Here is a 22,218-nt window from a genome sequence, read left to right as displayed (position 1 = left end):
TCGACCGCGATACAGTAGCTGAGTAGGGATGTTGTTCAAGCGCTCCAACACTTTTATACCTTTCAATTCTCGGGGCTTAGCTAGAATCGGGCCATTTAGACATTGTATCCTATATGCATGTATATTATATTAAACACTTGTGACTGGTCCAACGTGATGTCACACCGCTTCAAACTGTAAGTAAGTATGATGACAGTCCTCCTATATGTAATAATATTAGTAGGATACTGAGTGATTACCGCATCATATTATGCGATGCATGGTATGACGTGGGGGTACGCATCCGAATCGATAAAATACGTAACGTTATAAGATAGTGTTGTAACAACGTTACTCCAATAAGTAAAAGCTTTTTCAACATGAACCAAAAAATTAAGTTAGTAAGTACTAAGTATGAACTTAATAAATTATTATCTGCTGGCAATGGTTTTACTGTATGACTTTAAAAGTTTACTAATTTAACTATGGTGAGTCACTATATGACACACAAACAAATAAGTACTTATATTAGTTCATACCGTAAATACACATAGCGTGCTACAAAAATACTTTGTTTGGGTCATTGGGTATCTTACCATTCGAAACACAATTGTTAAACTATTTAAGTACTATCTACTACTTCCAGTTTATAAAACTTCTGTGTAGTCTATTTAGAAGTCTGTAGACCTATCTCGATAAGTAGGTAGGTGGTTATACTTCTAGATAAGTACAAGTATTTAGCTAGAAAAGAATAACTATAGACATGACTGTAATAAATAGAAATAACTAAAGCTATATATAAGCATAATATCAAAATACGTAAGTAGTACCTAAACATCCTAAGACTCGAACAACTCGCTCCCGAACTTCGCCCCGCAATTCGCCTTCGTATTTTAAGCACAACATTTTTGCAAAACTCCTATTCATCGTCAAACCCTCCCAAAACAACACACATATATATCTTTACGTTTATATTAGCTTATGAGTGAAAAATGTTGATGATGCCGTAAGACTTTTGGCACAAAATCAAATATTTTCTGACCCACATACGTTTTCCCTCACCCAAATGTTACATAGTTATTAGACATTCCAGCGAAATAATCATATCTTTATTATATAAGTAGATATAATTCAACTTAGAAGTTGTGTTGTTAAAACATGAAAAAACCTGAACTGCCCTGAAAATATCCGTACCTTGAGTAAAAAGATAATGACTGCACACATAGATCTGCACTACGTTGCAAAGTATTGCATGTAAATCCTTATTAACGGTAACTTATCTTACGACACACGATAGTGGTCATAGTCATCTTTAATAAAAATATCTTAGATCATCTTCATATATTTGTTGCAGTCTAAAGCAGGAATCGAACCCACAATTGTCACAAGTTAGGAGGCTAAGTCCGCGGCAACGGCGACACCGCAATCTGACAAGATGTACATTGTGCATTATTTTAAGATGAATAACAATAGAGTGATAGATACTCCTCAAGAGATAACGGTGCATGTAGATCCTACGTATACGGCGCTGGTGTGTTTGTTAAACGTACGTCCAGTGGTATAATTATAACGAGCCCGTGGCAAACTAATCGAATGGGGCCTCTACATGAAAAATCTATACCTATATTTTTTTACGGCGAACTCTTCTTTTGATTCCAATACACAAAAATCTAAGTACTTAGATTTTACAATATTTTAGGGGACCTTAAAGCCTGGAGCGTAACATTTTGCTAGTCATGCTGATGCTACCCTATAGTTACGGTACTGTATAACAGTATACAGCTTACTATATTGTTTACAAAGCAAGAATAGTGAGAGTGTAATAATGTTATGCCCCAATTTTTTTTTAAGAAGGTAATACTAGTAATAATATTATGTATTTACTTATTAGTATCCACATAAAATAAGTCATGATTTACTGTAGTGTACTGTAACTAATACTGATAATTTTCCGTTCAAAAATATTTAGTTTTAATATTTTTATAGTTGTATACTTAAATATATACGGAACCTGGGTTAGATTATTTTATTTGCAACCTACTTCACATCTTTCAGTTGTCTGATAAAACTTAGAAGTACTCGATACGATAAAATACAATTTAAAGTAATTTAAACAAATTATAAAGACCGGTTACTCATACAAAATTGTACAATAATTGTTTACTTTTGAATTTAGCCAGGTTATAAATTATTTGATAGATAACTTTTATCTAATTTTAAAAAATCGCTCCTTATTGAAAAACTATAAGTACTTAGTTGGATCGAAAATTTTAATTTATTGCATACTTTTAATCAGAGTAGATAATTGCAATAAAAATATGACTAGGTACACAACGCCTAAAAAAATAAACATTTATATAATTGGCAGGCATTATAATATTTTCATTACCTAAAATCAAGAAGCAATGGCAGTTTCAGTGCAGTAAGCAATTCGATTCAAAATAAAAACCGCTATAACGCCAACCTCGCAGAAGACCCAAATAGTGGACAAATCGTATTAGAAAAAGTAGAGCATTACCCGATCGTGGATTCGAATCCAGGACTTCTTGGTGGACTAGCCCATCTACACATAAAAATTCTCTTTGCCATACACATTTCCCCTAAAGCAAGGAGATGGAATATATTCTGTACTTGTGTTTCCCTATTGGGGAGAAAGGTACTAGTAAATAAAACTCTTCCAGTATAAAAACTATATTTCACTCTGTTTTTTCGTTGCATGCGTCTTAAGATGTGCTTGTAGAGTGCACTTTTGTATGAACCTCTTCGGGCACAAGGGGCACGAGAAGCGCTTGTCATTCGTATGTATGCGCTGATGGACTTCGAGGGCCTTCTTACGACGGTACCTGAAATATTTACATAAATAAGAGATAGTTCATTGCAAAATATTAAATCGTGTCCATCACATGGATGTGAAGCGACTACCTGCTCGGAGTTTTCACTTACCCCCTTATTCATAGACGTTATTTATTTAAGGTCGGAGCATTGCTGTGATAACAAGTCTGTTTCTCAGCTTTGTTAACTGACAGCTTGCTATTTGTTCAGCTTTATTTCTCTGACAGCCAACTAGATTCAAGTTGTATCTCAATATTAGCCAATCACAACGGCCCTATGTCTACGCACTGCGAAGGCTACCATGCCGTCAGCACTGAGAAAAAGACTTGTTATCACAGGAATCTCTGTCCTTAGTTAAAAAACGTCTATGAATAAGGGGGTTCGCTTGTAAATGCAACAAATAGTCCAAAGAGGCATTATTTACGCTTATCTATAATTACTTTTTGTAATAACTAATGGCTATAGATATAAGAATCTTTTTGTTCGATCAGCACCGAAAATATGCTTATCAACTAACATGGCTATCCTGTTACCTCAGGTAATTAACACAATTTGGTCCTAATTACGCACGTGATAACAGTGCTACAGATAAACTATTAAATTCATGGACAAATTATAGATCACAGATACGGCTTATCACTCCCACATCGGAAACCTAAGGAAAATCCATTTCGCACAGTGGATACAAACAACACGTTGCGGGTGTGCAATAACGTGGTATGTATCAGCTGGATAATCTTGAACAGTTTTCCGCGATGTAAAAACATGATAAGCCAAGCTTTGATCGCGCAAACTGATTTCATGTAGATGGAGATAGATTGAGGAAATGTCTATTCGATAAATCTTTTGATGATTTATTACCACATTTAACATTTAAAGAATCAGAAATGTGGACAATTAACTGTGAGCAGTTTTTTCCTTAGTAGCCAATTATTCTAGTGAATAGCTTTAAATGACTGGATAAAAGTATCTAAAAAACTTCAGGCTGGCTAAAAATCATTAGGAATGGATTACAATACATTATTCTGTACTCTAAATAGTCTAAAGTATCAGTGGCCAAGGGACAAATTTTTAAAAACGTAACCTGAGACAAAATAAATGTATTAGTTAACATATCCCGGCCAATTTCACAGAAAACAAAGACTAAGACAAACGTAAATAAACCTAAAAGGGAAGCCGGTAGGAATCGGGTTGTATGGACGCTTCGCCACTGTACAGTATACAGCTTTACACTGACCCTTTGTTGCACACTGAGCACTGGAACAGGCTGATGCCAGTGTGGACGGTCATGTGACACATCAGCTCTTGTTTCTGGAAAAAGCCGGCGTCACACTCGTTGCAGAAGTGACGTTTGATTTTTAGATGTTTTTTGCGCATGTGGGCACTTAGGTTACCTGCGTTGAAACAAATCGTGTAAGATTCAGGTTGGATGGTTTCGAGTTCCGAACTTCGTGAGATGTGGCGAAAATTCTATTGACTTTTTTAAGTAAATTGAAAATATGTAAGGGAAAACATATTTTCGGTGTTTTAACAAGCTCTGAAAGTTGTTTATCAAAGGTATAAGCAACATAATGTAATCGATGCAGAGCATCGTGACGCACGGCTAGATGCACACGATCTCAAAGTTTTTAAACTGTACAAGTCATGTTGCACTATACAAAGAGGGAGTTGCGTTTAAGTATTTTCACAAGTAATACAGGAGGTCATAATACTTAAAATCTACGCGACAAATAAATATAAAGATATTGCTTTGAATGTCTTTGTTCTATGGAGATCTGTGAAAACGGAGGGATTAAAAAGGTGCGTCTTACTAGAGACGAGAAACTGTTTCTCGCAGATGTGGCAGACGTACTTGCCGGCGGGCTCGGCGTGCACGGCCGCCAGGTGCAGGGCGCGCCGCGTGAACGTCGCGAACCGATCCCCACAGTGCGGACACTTGTACAACTGCACCGAGCTGTGCTTGCGTTGCCTGGATATAGCAATGGGCATGGAGAACTCACTAATAGATTACCGAATGCTAAACATTTGAAAGGCTTTTTAATAGTTCTAATACTATTATTTTATTCTTTACAAATGATTCGACTCGGGGGTTTATTTATTATCGACTTTGGGGAGTACACAACATCACATCATAGTTTATCTATTTTGGTGGCCGAGGGTGAGGAATTTCCGCTTATGGATCCGTCCGTCCCCCACCTCCGACGGTTATATCGATATAAGGGGGGTTTTGTTAGAATGCTGTTATGCATTTCTTATAGTAAATGTGATGTGCTTGGTAGTATACTGGGTGAGGTCTAATACTATTTACCAGAACTGAATGACTATAGGTCTCCAATATTTTGTGGAAAGCAGTTAGTAATATAGTCTATACAATTTGAGGCAGTTAGGCGAATTGGAAAGAGCCTCTTATATATTAGAAGCTAAAGAAATTACAACCATTGCCTTAAAACAAACATTTCTGCAATAGTAACATAGTATGTCCATGATACTGTGAAAACAATTACCAACCTATGTGAACACAATGTGTTGTAGTTAGTAAACTCTGCATCACAGCTTTGGCATTTGAACAACCCCTGCTTGTGTGATGGCATGTGGCGTTTTAGTCTCCTTTCCGTTAGGAATCCTGGAAAAAATCCAAACAAATGAGCATAAGATGGTGCCAACATTACACTACCCTGAATATACAGTGGTATAGCATAATTACTATACATTTATGTTATATTATTCATTAATATGTCCCTCCAACCCTTCTAATAGCTCACGCCCATGTGTGGCCAAATATGTTAATAGATAGATTGTTGTTAGTATGTACATAACAAAAAAATCTCATTATACCAATTTTTTATATTGTTCTGTTATAATAACTTGTGACATAAAAATATTTATTGTATAATATTATGGTTCATCTTAATTAATAAATTTCTGCGACTGGTGTAACAATAACCGTTAGTTTTCTCAGGTCTTGTATTAATAATTATAAAAAATATATAACATGAGCCCTTTATTATATACTGTCACACAGCAGGGCACAACCCTCCTCTACTACTGAGAGAGGATTAGGCCTTAGCCCACCACACTGGCCTAGTGCGGATTAGTAGACTTCACACAACCTCTAAATTCCTATAGAGAACTTTTCAGATATGCAGGTTTCCTCACAATGTTTTCCTTCACAATTAAAGCAAGTGATTATTCACAAAGAATAGAAATAATGTTAGAAAAGTCAAAGATGTATGCCCTCAGGATTTGAACCTGCAGACATTAGTCTCAGCAGTCTATTCTATATGCAACAGGCTATTGCCACTAAGAATTAGAAAATATACATATTTTTTTGTTACCTTTACCACAAGCCTCGCATATATGATTTGGATAGTGGCTGTTCATATGAGTGTGGTACACATACATATTCGGCAGCTTTGTATCACACACTTCACACTTCACCTCCCCTGTTATATTGAATCCTGTTTGCCACTGTTTCTTTCCTTTTTTACTGTTACTTATAACTTTCTCCCTTTTCAACCTAAGGTTTGGGACGGATGCTGTGGACATGTCATTGCTCTCCCTTGTGGTGTATTTAGCAGTTTTAAATTTAGTTCCTTCCACATTTTCTTCTTTTATTGAGTCATTAATTATCAATTTCAGATCCTCTGTAGAGTGATCGAGCCATACTTTCTCTAATTCATACTTATCCTCTTTATCTGTGTAGTTTGTACTTATTTTTGTAACACACATCTCCTCCAGAGACTTATCTATTTCAATTACTAAAAAAACAATAAATATCTGTAAAAATACATTTAACAAATCTATACTTATAATATTAATAGGATGTATTTATTATTTTTATTTGGTATAGGCTGAGGGACATGATAATGGTTCATGTCTATAATTATTTACCATTAATGGATATAATTTAATATTTTTAAGTGATAATAACTGTAGTCTCTTACATAATATTATCATCCACAAAAATACAAAGCAATTTTGGTGTATGTAAATACAGATAGAAGTTATAATTTGATAAATATTAAATATACTTACACCCATAATTCTGTAACATTTTTAGAGTTGTCATTACTTGAGTTTTCAACTCATAGGCTAGTTTCAGTCTTTTAGCGCATAGTTCACAAATATAACCATCATCTTCATGACCATCTGAAGATATCTGGAAAACATCGCGAAATAGAGATTTAAATCATTAAATGTATTTTAGGAATGTCCATAGGGCGGAGAAAAACATTACCTTTATACAAAATAACTCTCTAAGAAGTTCGGCATAGCTTTTATCATTGTCATTGCTGTAAATTGAGGATAATTCGTTTGTAGACAAACAACAAAAACAAAAATAAGTGTCGACTGACATTGTAAATATTTTGAATGCATTAGGTATTAAAAAAATCACGAATTACGCTATAAAAATATTTACAAATTGGAATTGAGGTTAAATTTCAAATTGACATTTGACATCACTAAAAAACGAAGACGAATGCTGCGTTTTATTCTTCCCTGTGAAAAGGATATTTTTTGCCTTCCTAATTCTTCCTATACATATGTATGTATGTATAATATACTACTTACCTAGATATTGGAAAAATCTTTGTTCAAACAACGATGAGGAGACGATGAGCCATACCAAAGAGCATTGTAATATTACGGAGAAGCCTTACCTTAAAATTTAATATGAAGTTTGAGAATCAAAACAATTAAAAATAAATCCCTGGAAACTAGTCAATAGTAGATAAAACATTCTATGAAATTTTACCTATAAAAGCTCAATTTGAACAAAGCGGAAACTTTTTTCTTGTTTCAGTAAGTTTTAGCTCTATGTTTAAAAATTGTCTCACTTGCTACCATGTCCTTACCATTTGATGTTCTTCGACAGCCTTTTTTCTTTGAAAATACACGAAATGGTTTTACTTGCCTTTATCCTCCATACTATGTTTACCAAGGGCTGCCATCCGTCCGGAATTCCCCGGGTTTGTCCTAGTTTGAAAGGCCTTCGGGGGTCGTCCGGCAGGGGTTTTTAACAAGTATCCGGGTAAAACCCGAAGACTTTTGTTGTCAGGGATTTTTTTTATAGATAAGCGATAAATTGAAATAAATCTTACTTAAAAGTTCAAATATTTCGTATGTATAAATGAATAAAAATTAAAAAATGATAACCATGTTTTTATTACTGCAAAAAAAATTTTTTCAGTGATGTGCGGAGGAAATCTCATATTTCGCCCAAATGTCCGGGATTTTTGCCGTGTTTATCCGGCGTCAGTAATTAATTGTATTGTGATTCGAGCCCTACATATGCCCTACTGAGGAGCGAGCTCGCGCAGATGGCACCTGTATTGGCTGCAAAATATTCGTATTTCTATTTCTTCTAGAATCCTTTGAATATATTTAAAAGATAGAAAAGCCTCAAGTGCTCTTTATCTCGTCGCAACTTTAAACAGCAATCTACTGGTAAATCTACCTATCAATATCATGTTTATCGACAGCACAATTTAAAGTTTATATTGTGTCTCTTAAACATTTTACACACCTTTTCTGCCTGAAGGGGCAGGTGGAGGCGCAAGTGGTCTATTATTATTCTGTTCGTAAATAAAAGTCATGGTGAATTACAAAATAATACAGATTTATTTAAGAATCACAATTACGGTATGTTAGCGAGGTAGTCCTTGACGTGAGCGGGTTCCAGTCTACGGAAGCCATTCGCATCGCAAATCCCTACTTCTATGTTATCGGCAGTCATCTGACCTTCGAAACCTTCTTTGAGTGTGAGAATTGCTGTGTGGACTGCATCATCAAGCTCCAGATCTTCAGTGTATCTATTAACGAGAAAAATACTATTATTGCTATTATTATGTTAAGATGTAAGTATCTAATTTACGTACGGATCCAAAAAACAATCTTGTATTTTGTGTGGTTTGAAACACTTAGAAATTAAAATGAAGATCATGGTATAACACCATGGCCAGTGTAATCACTGAGCATTATGAGACTAAAGACTGAGAGGTCAAAATGACGAGCACAATGGGGGCCATGCCCTCTGGTATTCCAAGTTCTGTATAGTGTTTTGCTACTGTTTATATAGCTGTAACTATCTGTTTTCCTCACACATTTGCTTTATGGAGCCGCAATGGTGTTGCAGTTTAGAATTATTTTATTCCATAATAAGTTAGTAGCTAAATTAATTAGTTCATATACTTCACCTCTTCTCCAGGAAAGTTTTTCCATTATTGAAGTTCTTGCCCATGGCAGTGGCCTTCCATGCGAAGTACGCACCGGAGGGGTCACATTGAAACAAATATGGACGATCACTATCCCAACCGCATATCAGCAGTGATACTCCAAATGGGCGCACACCACTGGAAATAATAAAATAAATTAATTATAGAGTACATTCATGATCAGTGTAATAATAATACCAATAAGTATTACAAATATCTTAGTGGACACCTCTAAGTCTTAATACTGACCCTGACTGAGTGTACTCCTGCATGACAGTAGCCACTCGCTGTACTAGTTGGGCAGTGGGAATTGGCTCATGATACATCAGGAAGTATTGCTGGGCCATCTTACGTGCTTGTGAAACCAGCAGGCGATAATCTGGACCCATTCCTGAATACACCATGCCTAGAAAAATAAATAATTAACAATTTACATGTAAAATATAAAAAAAAATATTCAGGTAAAAAAATATTCACAAATTGCCTTTATTTATAGATATGTTTTTTGCAATAAAACAAGCGAGAACATCAACAATTTTAAGCTTCATCAAAGTGATCACCAGCATTAAATTGTCAGGCATATTACCTAAATGTTGAATGTGCTCATGCTTAATGATTTCTTATTTTACGTTAATGTAAGGCATTAAAATTGAAGTATTTTTTGGATTTTCTCGCGGTTTTTTAATTTTAATTTTCTCGCGACATACCTCCCGTGACTAAGAAGGCTGCAAAGTCCTTGAAACGTCGAGAAAATTAAAATGTAAAAACCGAGATAAAATAGTTTAATTTTAATGAGCTTATGCTATTGACCACACTAAATATAGTAGCAATACCTCATATTTTGTCTAATCATGCTTGAACTGTATTCATAATACCGATCATTTTATTTATTAGCGCAAAACAACTGTCTATTCATGATGCACTTTTTGTTCTGTGAAAACGAGGCTATACTATTATATGTAGTAACACATTTGACAGACAAAAAGTCCAATGCAAAACTCAGTGAATTCTGGCAGAGCGCGCCGCGCGACGCAACGTTACAGGTATAAAATGTTTGCTTCAATGGGCACTGATGCAGACAATGGTACTTTTTTCTGCACTCTACACAAATACACTTCTTCATTGTTGTTTTTGAATGTGTCAAAGCAGGTTTTAAAATAAATAGCAACTCATATGTAACAGTAATTTTGTAAAATTTTTAAAATATGTCTGGATTATGTTTCAGATTTGAATGCATGATATGATCAAGATGTGCATAGTGTGCTGTGAGACTGTTAAAAATCAGGTACAGACTTTCGATGCACAACTCAGACGTTTTGTGCATCACAGACACAGTCACACAAAAAGTGTGTTGTCTGCGCTGCACCTTAATATGAACATTGAACATTCATCAGTCTTTATTTAGGCACTCTGGAGATAGTAAGTGTATATGCAATACTATAAATCTCTGAATAATGTAATGCAAATCTCACTGTAGACTTACCAATATGTCCAGTAATCATCTCAACTTTGTTCACACTGTGCTCATCATACAAAATGCTCTTGTGCTTGTTTTCTGTTGCAATCACAACCCCATTGGATGCTGAAAAATAATCATAACAATAATGATATATATGAAATTGTTAGATGTGGGCACGTCGTCTTATGTGTTATAAGGTTATGTTTGACTAAATATCGTAGTTTTTACAAACTTATTTGTATATTTTTGATGTTTCTCTGTGATGAATTTGCAGTTATTATAACCTCAAATATTTACCTTTAATACCGACGGAGGTGCCGCCGGCAGCAACGGCGGCTAAGGCATATTCGATTTGAACCAATTTTCCTGAAGGGCTGTTGATGAAAACAAAAAGAATATCTTAAAAATATATCAAAACACACGAACGTTACTTTCTCACAAAACTAGTAATTTAGAATAAACTAAAACAAAATTAATTTTCAAATTGGTGAAAAATATATTGTGGTTGAATATCGTGAACCAATTTCACTTTAAATATACGTAAATAAATTTATATTCACCTAAAAGTGGTAAGAGAGAAACTGTATCGTTCAGACGCCATGATTACAAAGCAACTTGTCAAAATTTTATTAACATTTTGCATTTCATGTTGGCGTTACTGGCATGTCAAAGTAACTATAGATAATACAATTCAGTAAGGTCATAGTCCATCAGAGCTGATATTACGAATATTTTTAGTTGGCAACATTTTTATTTGACCCTAAAAGCCTGAAGCCAAAACATTGAAATTAGGAAAAAAAATGTGTATCATCTATGATTGGTTATTTAATTGACCAATCAAAACCAGGGAAATTCGCTCGATATTTTGATTGACAAATCTAATACATTTTGAGCTATTTTTAACTGTAATGTTATTTACGTAAAACACTGCCGTAAACATATGTGCAGTATGTTGGGTGGGATCCGCGGAGTGTCGCCGTCCTCAGAAACCATGTCAGAAAGTACGTTAGAAAGAAATAGAGCTGAAAAAGCGTTGATTACCAAAACACCCACCCACAGCCAGGTGTTTCTCAGCAAGGCAAATGTGAAAAATTATTCAGATAAAAATGGTAACGATGTAACAAAAACAGTTCATAAAGGGCGCAAAACCTTTGCATTTTGGACACTTGTGTGCTTGTTATTCGTGCTTGCGATCGGCAATTTAATTTTAACCTTCACGATACTCGCGGTACTGAGGCTTGGACAAGGTAAGACGCTTCTATAAATGAACATCTGAATAGCTATATGAATTAATTTTATATTGTTGATAAGTATGACATACAACATTTTTTTTTTGCTTTGAATGACGAGACGAGCTTGTCGTTCGCCTGATGGTAAGTGATACGACCACCCATAAACAGTAAATACACCATCTAACACATCCAATTACAAAGTAAGTATTGTTTGGTATTCTACTGCGCTCGCCATCCTAATATATGAGATGTTAAGTCTTATTATGTCCATTAGTTACACTGGATACATTATCCTTTAAACCGGAACACAACAGTGACTACACCCCTCCCCGAGGCAATTCTTGTGCGCTCGGTCTTCACATCGAATGCACGCCCATGCACGGGGGAACATTATGCCGCGACTTTAGGCACACAGTGTAATGTGTATACCTCTTGGTTGACAAATACACATTAAGGCCTATAAGGGTTCGCGAAAATCTCCCCCCCCCCTCTCCTTTTCAACCATCCTAACAAACTTCTACTACTTCCTCTACTTTTCCTTCCTTACTTCTCCTCCCTTCTTCCTCTCGAGCCCCGTGACCGAATAGCTGCGGGTTACCAGCGTACCGTCCGCTGGCACCCTCAGTGAAAACGGTAGGGCCCACCAAATCATAATTTAGACTGCCGTGGTTGCTAAGCCGGGGGTCGCTTGTACACCGCTAGCAGGGTACCCCCGGTGATAACCGCGGCAGTGCCCAAAAAAGAGCTACCTACCCAGTACTTTGTTAGTCAGACCTTCTGAAGAAGCTTATATTATAGCCACTCGTTAGCCTCGCGAGATTATTATTAATTAATCAGTCGTTATTAACATAGTAAAAATAGCGGTAAATTACACTTTTTTGTTAAAATGAATTATAGGTTTGGAGAGTATGGAGTTCTTGCCGGAACACAACGCACTAAAGTTCTTCGGGGACACTGATTTAGACCACATATACAAGCGCGACGGACTGATCGAGAGCTTCCGCGATGTGCCGATGACTGTGAGCAGCGAGAATGGATCCGTGTTGTTCACCTTGCAGACCAGGTGCGTAAGATACTTGTGTGAATATACTTCGAACACTTGTTTAACAAAACCTGTACAAATTTTGGTCGAAATACAAAAAGTAACGCACTAGTACAGTTAGCAACAAAAGTAGCTGAACAAATTCGAAACTAAGACTCGTCTACACATGAATATCAATTGAAATATTCTTTTTTCTTCATCCAAAATAACGTACAAATGTATTTTTAGAAAAACCTTCGAGTTATGAGTTGTAATCGCGCAGTAGATCAAATGAAATTCCGTCGGGAAAATCGCGCGGAATCAACCGGATATGACGCAGTACGCGAGAAACCGATTGGATTCTGGGATGATAGTTTTATACGACTATGAACGTTAGATACTGTAGTTATTTAATTTCCTTTACTGCATTGCAATATTCGCTTCGACAGGCGGGTATTCGTTGTAAATCGTACACAAGCGACATTAAGCTTCCACTTTTTAATATGCAGTATATTTGTGGCGGCGTTTCTGTATTCTGTTAGTAACAAAAATACTTATATTGTGTAAGTTTTTTGTAAACACTTTACATAAGTCAGTTGACACGGCGCTGACTACCACAGTTCGTTGACGTCAATCTCTTTCTCCATTGCAGGCTCTCGCGGTCGGACACGAAGCTGGTGGTGAACACTTCGGGCGTGTTCATCCGCGGCGTCAGCTCGGTGGAGCTGCTCGACCCCGACACCGGCGAGACGGTGTTCAGCACCGCCGCGCCCGACATGACCATCCCCGACGGCGTCAACAACCTGCACGCCAAGGTCAGACTAATTATAGATCTTTGTTACGAGTAAGACTTAACATCCAGCTTCATTGAACTTTGGATTAAGATAAAAATCAACTGGAATTAGTATATTATAAGACTATCCATCTTAGATCACAATCCAATATTTCCTTGCAGCAAATATCGACTATGCGGATCACATCGCCGGTGGACGAGGACCTTACGCTCCGGTCGGAGAGCTCGGCGTACCTGCGCGGCGCGGAGGGGACGCACATGGAGTCCAAGGAGTTGTTCTGGAGCGCCGACCAGGACATCTACCTGCGGTCCATCAACGGCTCCGTGGTGCTGAGCGGCAAGGAGGGCGTGTTCGTGGACGTCCGCTACCTGCCCATCGCGCGGCCCGCCAACACCACCGCGCACGCCACCGGGCAGTTCAAGGTGTGCGTGTGCATGCCGCAGGGGAAGCTCTTCAGGATAGCCATCCCGACTGGACAGCGAGTCAGCTGCTCGCACGTCAACATGACCGGCGACTTGAATCCTTGTATATGAACTATATGAAGACTGTTAGATTTCATCTGCTAGATACTGGATTATCGATCGGAAATGTAAGCCACATAAATAATCATTTTTATATAATTGTTATACACATCCATTAGTCTTGGCTATACATGGAGTCGAGCTTGGGTCAATGCGAGCGCTGGCAAGTTGATACAAGGCGAAAGCTATTGTCTAGACATTTACACGTTTGTAGGAAACCAAGACTAGCGGCCAATATAGATGAGTTTTGTGGTATCCAGTGCGACTTATGCACAATAAATTCTTAGCTATCAGTGTTTATTCTGTTTGAGACAAGTGTCCGCGAGCAACTGTGAGTTGTGACAAGGGACACCAAATGAGTTTTACGTTGGCGTTTTCCTCAACTCTGCCAACTATACAATCGAACTGACTGATAGCAAGACAAGACACCAGTGGCGAAGGCCCATATAGCACGATTACTGCCGACTTCCCTTTCATAATTTATATAAAATCTCATTGTTATTAAAACAATAGGGGACCGGCCTATGCTTGATTTTGTACATTATTCTATATATACTGGCTAATAATACGAAAAAGAAGCACTGCTGCGAAAACTGCATAAAAATTGGTTAAAAAATGAGCGAGTAATTCATATTTAAAATATTGTAATGTGCAGAAGTGGGCGCGATGTGGGGATATCGCTTCATCTCTTTCTTTCGCACGCGTCTTAATTCCGGATGACGTCACATGTGGGTATTTCGTCTCTTTTCTGTTTCTTGTTAATTACCCCTTCCACCGAAATTCAAAGACTTATAACCTGTTGATTTTTAACCGAATTTTAATAATTCCTTCTGTGTTATAATTTATATTATGTAAATATTTGATAATAGTAAAGAACAAAAATGAGTCCGGTACCCTATTGGCAGACCGCATTCATGTATATAAGTACCTATATGTTATCGCGTTTCCTTTCCGAAAATTTCACCTTTTGCCACTGCAGGAAATTTGCAGTCTACAAGTTGGCTTTACCTTTACTCAGCGTTCGACCAACGCTTATTGCCGGCTATAATTATACAGTGCTTTGTTTCCTTTGAAAAATATCAATAATAAAGATAAGACACTATATAACAGTTATTGCAGTTATAAGCGTAATAATAAGGGCTTTCTTGTTGTTTCGGGATTTGGATGTGTTCTAACCGAGAATTTCTACTACTTCGCAGGCAATAGCGTAGCTTACCATGGAGGGATCCTATATCTAATGTTAGGGGCTCTTTAGGACAGTACGAACTTTTGGGCGCTTGCTTAGTTTAATGTAGATATGGGCCAAGGCGAAAGCCCGGGGCCCCGTATTGGTACAGCTGATACTATGGTAGCTGCACTCCTGTTCGCAGGGGCAGATTTTCAGTCTATGCATGTGACTGTTGCGTGTCTTATTAGTTGTAGTTTACCGCCATTTTTTAATAAACGATCCCAAACGCTTTCTTCGATCTATCGCGAAAAGGACCAATCAGAATGTTTTTTTTTTAAACGTTTACAAATGAGTTATTTTGATTGGTTCATTCTCGGAATCTGATTGAAGATTGAGATGATGATCGTTATTGAAACTAGCTGTTAGTTGACGAGGAAATAAGATTGACAGGCGCGGTTCACAGGATAGAGAAGTAGCTCTGGCAGATATATTTTGGCTGAACATAGTTATCACTTGTAGAATATCCTAGGGCTGTAGGTAAAATGCCTTTCTACAATCGTTAATGCTGATAGAAAAATAAAACGTATGAATGCTATATCCTAGCGGTAAATTATGTGGTCAAAGTGGAAGAATAGATAAGTTTGTAGAGAATGGAATAGTTTAGAACTCTTAGCTTCAGGGGTGACATCATTATTAGTGTTATGGTATGAGCGTCCTCAATTATGATAGACTTAGTAAGTGTTTTTATTATTGTATATTTTATTAATTGTTTTCATTCTCAATTTTCACTTATTTTTAATACGAATTGTTGTTAGTTTCGGCACGTCGAGGAATATGGATCAGAACGTAATTTTATGGTTTGGTGACATTTACAAGTCCTTTGGATTTACATAAATATCAAACTGTTTCGCAAAAAATCTGACATTGTACCTCGATGTACCCAAACAACGAGCACTTAAGGCCCTCCTCGAGCAAGCGACCTTGAACATACCACATATTTGCGGTGCAGTTACAGGAATATGCAAAGATTTGCGAATAATTACTAAAAAAAACTAATATAGGTCTTTTTGAAAATGTTGACTGTCAATATATTTATGAGGAGGTACACAAAATCATAAATTTCAGGAAAGGATCATTTAAAAAAATAATTAAATAACATACTGCAGAAATATCTTGGTTAAATTTCTTTTTTGTACTTACATATTTATAATTTCGAATAGATAACATCTAGAAACTGCATAAAGTACGGTTAGCGCGCCATTTTGCTGGCCTTAAGAGGTTCGAGACATGTAAAATTAAGCAATCATGTAACAAATAATTAAATAAATACATATTCATAATGATTATCTTTTCCATTTATTTCCCTTTATGAAAACTAAGAAATTTTATATTTGAAAATTAACTCACTAGATCTACACACACAAAAAACATTAGAACCTCGCACATTACTAACAATACATTAACAAATAACTTTTTAATGACTAAAGCGATGAACGCGAAGTTATATAAAGACGGAGTCCTACTCGTGTGACGTGTGACGTTCGACAGTGCAGTGATGTTTGGTGCGGCGCCGCTGCGACTGATGCTCGCGCTGTGTGCTCTCGCCTCGGCGACCCACGACGGTGAGACTCGTGTTCGAAACCCAGTGTCTCCATGTGTAAATCGAGATTTACCGTGTTTCTAGATATAATTACTTTATATAAAATCAAAGTGATGATTGATACCTTCCTAGCCGAATATTGGCCACGGCGACCAATCTAAACGGAGATCAGACACAGGTACACAGGAGATACAAGTGTGTGCACAATACACAGGTGCACTCTTTGTTTTTTCAATCTCATAGTCCGGGAAGACGGCATTCCGACATGACCGGAGAGAGATCAGGCGCAGGACCATCGGCTTTATGGTAGGGCATGACAGGTTACGGTGCATTTACGGTAATTATCACGTACACGGAGACACTGTGAAAACTACATTTCCACGCAAGTTTATACAGTGTCGAGATTTGTTCCTATGTATGAAACTTCTTCAATCTTCTATGTTTGTCCATTATCCTACTAAACTCTTAACCCCTTATTCATAGACGTTATTTATCTAAGGACGGAGCATTGCTGTGATAACAAGTCTGTTTCTCAGCTTTGTCTATTTGATAGCTTGCTTTTTGTTCAGCTTTGTTTATATGACAGCCAACTAGATGCAAGTGGTATCTCAATATTAGCCAATCACAACGGCTCTATGTTTACGCACGCCGAAGGCTGCCATGCCGTCAGCACTGAAAAACAGACTTGTTATCCCAGCAATGCTCCGTCCTTAGATAAATAACGTCTATGAATAAGCGGGTTAATTTTTCTGAATAAACTAGTAAAATAACTAATTGAAATTGCTGCCTCTTAAAATTTGAAAAGCTCATGATGGTACCTTAAGTCTGTTACAAAAGAATATACTTATGTGTTTAATATTTTCTAGTGTGTATTAAAGATGGCGTGTTTGGCACATGTGTTAACATCGTGAATTGTCCATCAGCGGTCGCTGGAATTCATAAAAGTCACAAAATGCCAAAGGTTATTTATTATTTTTCTTCTATTTGCCCTTGTATCAATCTAATTGTGTTAGCGCAACACATTTTGACTGCGCACACACTTCTTCAAGCACGGTGCAGAATGGTGCAAAAAGCTTAGTTGTCACTGCCGATTGTCTGCCTGATGTCAATTAAATATCCAATAATTAGTGTCACAAGCTTCGGCGATGACCTAAATATTCTCTTTATCTATTTTTAGATATGTAGGTTCGAACAAATGGAGCCTATAGTGTGTTGTTTTGACAATGTACGAACTTCGACCGCGACTACCTTCAGCCCTAAAAGGTAAGTGGGACGCTTTGTGTATTAGCAAATAAAGAAGTTCTTATTATTCAAACTTTTATCAATACTAAGTAGTAAACCAGTTTTTGAGGCAAAATACGAAAAGATCCCGAAGGTCCAAGCGGTAAACACATCCCTAACCTCAATTTTTTATTTTGTCAACACATCTACAATTATTTTAGTACCTATTGTTCGGGTTTCTGAGTTGAGGAAATTACTGAAATATGTCGCATGATCTACATTTCTTCAAAACACTTTCACGCGTAAGTTTGAAACGGATCTTTTAATTGGTGGTAAACTTCACGGGTAGATAAGCAGATATATTTGATTCACTTGATCCCTGCGACATGTTCGTGATACGATAGTATCTACACTAGTGATATTTAGCAACCATCAACTTATACTGCTACACACTCATACCTTTTATCTCCAAAGCGGTAGGCAGAGGTGCAATTGATGCACCTAGTTTCCGCTGTGTGTATTCCGTCTCCCACGCTGTGATTGGGGGTCGTCTCCTCTATCGCCATATCAGGTAAAAAGTCTAGACTTTGGGCTTATACTAAATAGAGAAACCCAAAATCACTTTGCCCCACTTGGGAATCGAACCCGAGATCTCAGCACGGCAATCGTACCGTAATAAAACTACGTCACCGAAGCAAACTGTTATGTACTAAGATTGTTGAATATGTACAGAAATCATTAACTTTCAGCTTTCAGGAACCCACCACGATCGATGATTACGATTACTATCATGAGAATATAGAAGAGAAGACGTGCAAGCCAGTACCTCCTGAACTGACGGCGCCGAGGACTGGCCAGAAGGCCTGGGACAGTGAGTATTTATGAACATAAAACATTTGCTGCCTCATTATATATTCCACCAAACTACTTGGGATATTAGAAACCAAATCTAGTGAATTTGCAAAACACTGATTGTGTAACTCGAATAACATCTAGTAAATTATACCCGCTATGTATGGTTGGAGACTATACTCTAAAGTATAGGTGTATTAAAAAAATTAACTGACTAGCATTTCTAGAGTGCTTGGAGTACCAAGAGAAGTTGGTATATCCTTGCGAGATGAGCCAGGATCTCAGCTCAGTCACGAAATGGGAGAGGCGCACCAAGTGTTACCGGATCGCAGATGGCCTCATTGTGGGAGGGAAAGACGCTGCGAAGAATGAGTTTTCTCATATGGTATGTATAAAAATAATATTATCCGCCTTGTATATTACTGTCCCATTGCTGGGTATGGGCTCCCTTTACTAACTGGGAGGGTGTTTATGCGAGAAGATATATTGGGCACAAGTTGCATACTCCGGGTTGGTACTGCGAAGAAACGCCTAATACCGCTTTGCCAGACCCTGTATTCGAAACCAAGATTCGGAGTAGAGTCGCACCGCCACTCAATACACTATGTGTTCACAGGCGCTGTTAGGTTATGGGAAGGGTAGTGGAGAGAACATACATTGGCTCTGCGGCGGCTCCTTGATCAGTGACAAGTTCATACTGACCGCTGGCCACTGCATAGCTGACAGGATTTAGTAAGTACCAAAGGTTTTTTATAAAGCTGAAGAGTTTGTTTGTCTATTTGTTTGTTTGAACGCACTAATCTCAGGATCCGAACTACGGGTTCGAATTGAAAAAATATTTTAGTGTTGGATAGCTCATTTATCAAGGATGGCTATAGGCTATATATGATTACGCTATAACCAATAGGAGCGGAGCATCAATAAAAAATGTTGCAAAAACTAGGAAAATTTATTTCTCTTAAGAGCTTCCGTTGCGCGCACTGAGTAAACGGTTAGTTACAAAAGAAATATGTATGACGGAATTGTTTCTCTTAAAAACTAAGAAATATCTTATGACACAAAGTATGCCTGTCTAACGCGTTAAACTCAAAAACTATCCAACGGATTTGGATGAAATTTGATATGGGGATAGTTTGAGACCCTAGACAGAACATTGCCTTTCTATTCCGGGAAAATATATAACGTGACTTCTATAACAGAAAAGTTTAGCCCGGAAAAACTTTATCATGTGGGCGGAGTCGCGGGCATAAGCTTGTACATTTATATGACGAATAGCATTTAATCAGATGTTGTAAAACAAGCCCAGGAAAATGAGATCAAATTCTTTCTTTATTATGGCTTCTACCGCATATCAGTAATCACATATTAATATAAAATTTCAGTGGTGTAGTGACGTTCGCATATTTAAACTTGTTAAACAGAAGCGAAATTGCCGACAATTCACCTAATAAATATGGAATCAAGACGATAATCAAGCACCCGGGCTACCAGTCGCCAAACAAATACAACGATATTGCTCTTCTGGAGCTAGACAGAAGGTGAGCGATATCAATTAATTATTTTATCTGCATGCATCCATCTTCATAATATAATTCTCTAAAAAATAACGCTTTTTATTTCAAGTACGTAGCAAATTCTATATTGGAAGAGGAACAAACAAAAAGGTAGATTACCTAATGATAGTGATCGCTTATTAACGTCGAGAACCAGTTCAAAGACTGGTAACATTTGAATGAAACTTTGGTACATATTTGCTGACAAATTTAATTTACGTAAAATGTATAAAATGTTTTCAGAGTACATTTAGATGAGTACACAGTGCCCGCGTGTCTGCCAGTTAGCGACCACATGAAAGATGATGTAGCCATGGCGACTGGTTGGGGCCTCACCGCCTATGAAGGATCCACCTCAAATGCTCTACAGAAGGTAAGGGAAAGTATGAAACGATAACCACATTAATTTAAGAGTTGAACAAAGGTTACAAATTTTTTAAATTGTAAATTTTCAGATAAAGTCATTTCCTATCGATAACTCGCTCCCTTACAATATCTTTTTGATAGATGCACCACAACCACGGTATTTGGTAGCGTTCTGAAGAAGTGAGTCACGAATGGTGACAAGGTCATACCTATCGAAAGCGGATGTTTTTCATAATTTAAAGCCGATCATGATATCAGGATCGTACTGTATCTTCTGCTATAAAATACAACGATTTAAAATTTGTAAATTGTGCTACACTTAATCGTACTTATAGTTATCATGCTGAACCCAGATATAGTGTAAGAAACTTTACAATTTCTAGGTTAACCTGACGAAATTTACCCTTACCGAATGCGAAGAGAATTTCCCTCCTAGCAGAAACATGAGAAACGGTTACGACGCGGCTACTCAAACTTGCTATGGGGATAGAATAGAAGCTAAAGATACGTGTCAAGTAAGTAAGAAGATATGAGATCTCATTGCTTGTGAAGTACAAATAATTTACTTACTTTTTTGTTCCGAATGTTATGGCTGAAGTAATGACCGTCTTGTGTTCCAGGGAGATAGCGGTGGCCCACTACAAATTGTCCATGACAAAATAAGATGCATGTACGTTATCGTAGGTATCACTTCCTCTGGCTATGCGTGCGGGTTCGAGGGTCAGCCGGGCCTCTACACCAGGGTATCACACTACGTACCGTGGATAGAGAGCGTCTTGTGGCCATAAACAACCAGCATAAGTCTTCCTGTAGTATCTTTTTACTTTGTAAATAAAGACCTCAACGTCAATCGTAGATTATTTTATGGAAGCAAGCTGAGATAATAAGACCAAAGCATTTTTTATAGATATTTAATTTTATTTGAATTACAAACTATTTATATCAATACAATTGTTACAAACATGAATGTTTGTGAAAAATTAAAAATAAACGATTCTTTTGTATAGCCGAAGATTTAGTATACTTATTCACATTTTTGGGAGTTTGACCATGGCAACGTTTTGCAGTGATGCCGTTGCTGAACACGCTTTTGATCGGGTATCGAATGTCAGTGCGTATGCAACGAACAACTGTACTTACAAACTGTGTTTACATTGATTCCTGTCTCTCTGCAATAATATTTGAGAACTGATTTCAAGTTAATTTTGAATGAGCATTTGAACTACGCCCCTTGAGCGTATTTGGTATTAAAATTTTACAATATCATCGGGCGCGTGCAAACTTTGAATAATCCCTAAATCTCATAGCCGTGGTAACAAAAAGGCAGTACTAGGACAATACTTGGTGTAATTATTTATTTACTTTTGACAAAAAATAATAATAATTCTGTTTATAAGTATCAACG

The 22,218-nt window shown here is 37.2% G+C and overlaps 4 protein-coding genes and 1 long non-coding RNA gene across 12 annotated transcripts; 3 read left to right on the top strand and 2 right to left on the bottom strand.

Annotated features, from left to right (window-relative positions):
* Positions 1 to 48: 48 nt before the first annotated feature.
* Positions 49 to 1,994, top strand: LOC119190669. The gene is made up of 2 exons (XR_005113045.1): positions 49 to 180; positions 1,334 to 1,994. It is a non-coding gene; the product is annotated as an uncharacterized LOC119190669 (long non-coding RNA).
* A 660-nt stretch (positions 1,995 to 2,654) lies between these two features.
* On the bottom strand, positions 2,655 to 7,739 carry LOC115449851 (zinc finger protein 239). 3 transcript variants are annotated; one of them, XM_037443490.1, is made up of 8 exons: positions 7,668 to 7,739; positions 7,384 to 7,472; positions 6,847 to 6,970; positions 6,147 to 6,588; positions 5,320 to 5,434; positions 4,623 to 4,780; positions 4,049 to 4,205; positions 2,655 to 2,822 (listed from the first exon to the last, which is right to left on the bottom strand). In XM_037443490.1, the coding sequence occupies exons 3-8, from the start codon at positions 6,850 to 6,852 to the stop codon at positions 2,669 to 2,671; spliced, it is 1,032 nt and encodes a 343-aa protein (XP_037299387.1). In that variant the 5' UTR covers positions 6,853 to 6,970; positions 7,384 to 7,472; positions 7,668 to 7,739; the 3' UTR covers positions 2,655 to 2,668. The 3 variants fall into 3 exon arrangements, with proteins under 3 accessions (XP_037299387.1, XP_037299386.1, XP_037299385.1); XM_037443489.1 differs by having other exon boundaries at positions 6,147 to 6,569; positions 7,668 to 7,732; XM_037443488.1 differs by lacking the exons at positions 7,384 to 7,472; positions 7,668 to 7,739 and adding an exon at positions 7,049 to 7,271 and having other exon boundaries at positions 6,147 to 6,569.
* Positions 7,740 to 8,410: 671 nt separating this feature from the next.
* On the bottom strand, positions 8,411 to 11,197 carry LOC115449852 (proteasome subunit alpha type-2). The gene is made up of 6 exons (XM_030177744.2): positions 11,046 to 11,197; positions 10,783 to 10,859; positions 10,510 to 10,608; positions 9,276 to 9,432; positions 9,009 to 9,164; positions 8,411 to 8,624 (listed from the first exon to the last, which is right to left on the bottom strand). The coding sequence occupies exons 1-6, from the start codon at positions 11,126 to 11,128 to the stop codon at positions 8,450 to 8,452; spliced, it is 747 nt and encodes a 248-aa protein (XP_030033604.1). The 5' UTR covers positions 11,129 to 11,197; the 3' UTR covers positions 8,411 to 8,449.
* Positions 11,198 to 11,225: 28 nt separating this feature from the next.
* LOC115449853 lies at positions 11,226 to 14,582 on the top strand. Its single transcript, XM_030177745.2, has 4 exons — positions 11,226 to 11,732; positions 12,615 to 12,780; positions 13,391 to 13,553; positions 13,694 to 14,582. Exons 1-4 carry the CDS (start codon positions 11,426 to 11,428, stop codon positions 14,063 to 14,065), a joined length of 1,008 nt encoding a protein of 335 aa, XP_030033605.1. The 5' UTR covers positions 11,226 to 11,425; the 3' UTR covers positions 14,066 to 14,582.
* Positions 14,583 to 16,733: 2,151 nt separating this feature from the next.
* LOC115449854 (serine protease snake) lies at positions 16,734 to 21,825 on the top strand. Of its 6 annotated transcripts, none has more exons than XM_037443625.1 (10): positions 16,734 to 16,843; positions 17,688 to 17,782; positions 17,999 to 18,084; positions 18,792 to 18,913; positions 19,113 to 19,279; positions 19,511 to 19,626; positions 20,277 to 20,432; positions 20,691 to 20,820; positions 21,197 to 21,328; positions 21,434 to 21,825. In XM_037443625.1, exons 1-10 carry the CDS (start codon positions 16,777 to 16,779, stop codon positions 21,599 to 21,601), a joined length of 1,239 nt encoding a protein of 412 aa, XP_037299522.1. In that variant the 5' UTR covers positions 16,734 to 16,776; the 3' UTR covers positions 21,602 to 21,825. The 6 variants fall into 6 exon arrangements, with proteins under 6 accessions (XP_037299522.1, XP_030033606.2, XP_037299526.1 ...); XM_030177746.2 differs by having other exon boundaries at positions 16,735 to 16,843; positions 19,122 to 19,279; positions 21,434 to 21,813; XM_037443626.1 differs by having other exon boundaries at positions 16,762 to 16,843; positions 17,700 to 17,782; positions 21,434 to 21,813.
* Positions 21,826 to 22,218: the final 393 nt, after the last annotated feature.

The sequence above is a fragment of the Manduca sexta genome, chromosome 26 (genome assembly GCF_014839805.1).
Source record: "Manduca sexta isolate Smith_Timp_Sample1 chromosome 26, JHU_Msex_v1.0, whole genome shotgun sequence".
In the NCBI taxonomy this organism is placed as follows: domain Eukaryota; kingdom Metazoa; phylum Arthropoda; class Insecta; order Lepidoptera; family Sphingidae; genus Manduca; species Manduca sexta.
Note: the sequence above shows the minus strand (reverse complement) of the source record. Positions and strands in the feature narration are given on the sequence as shown.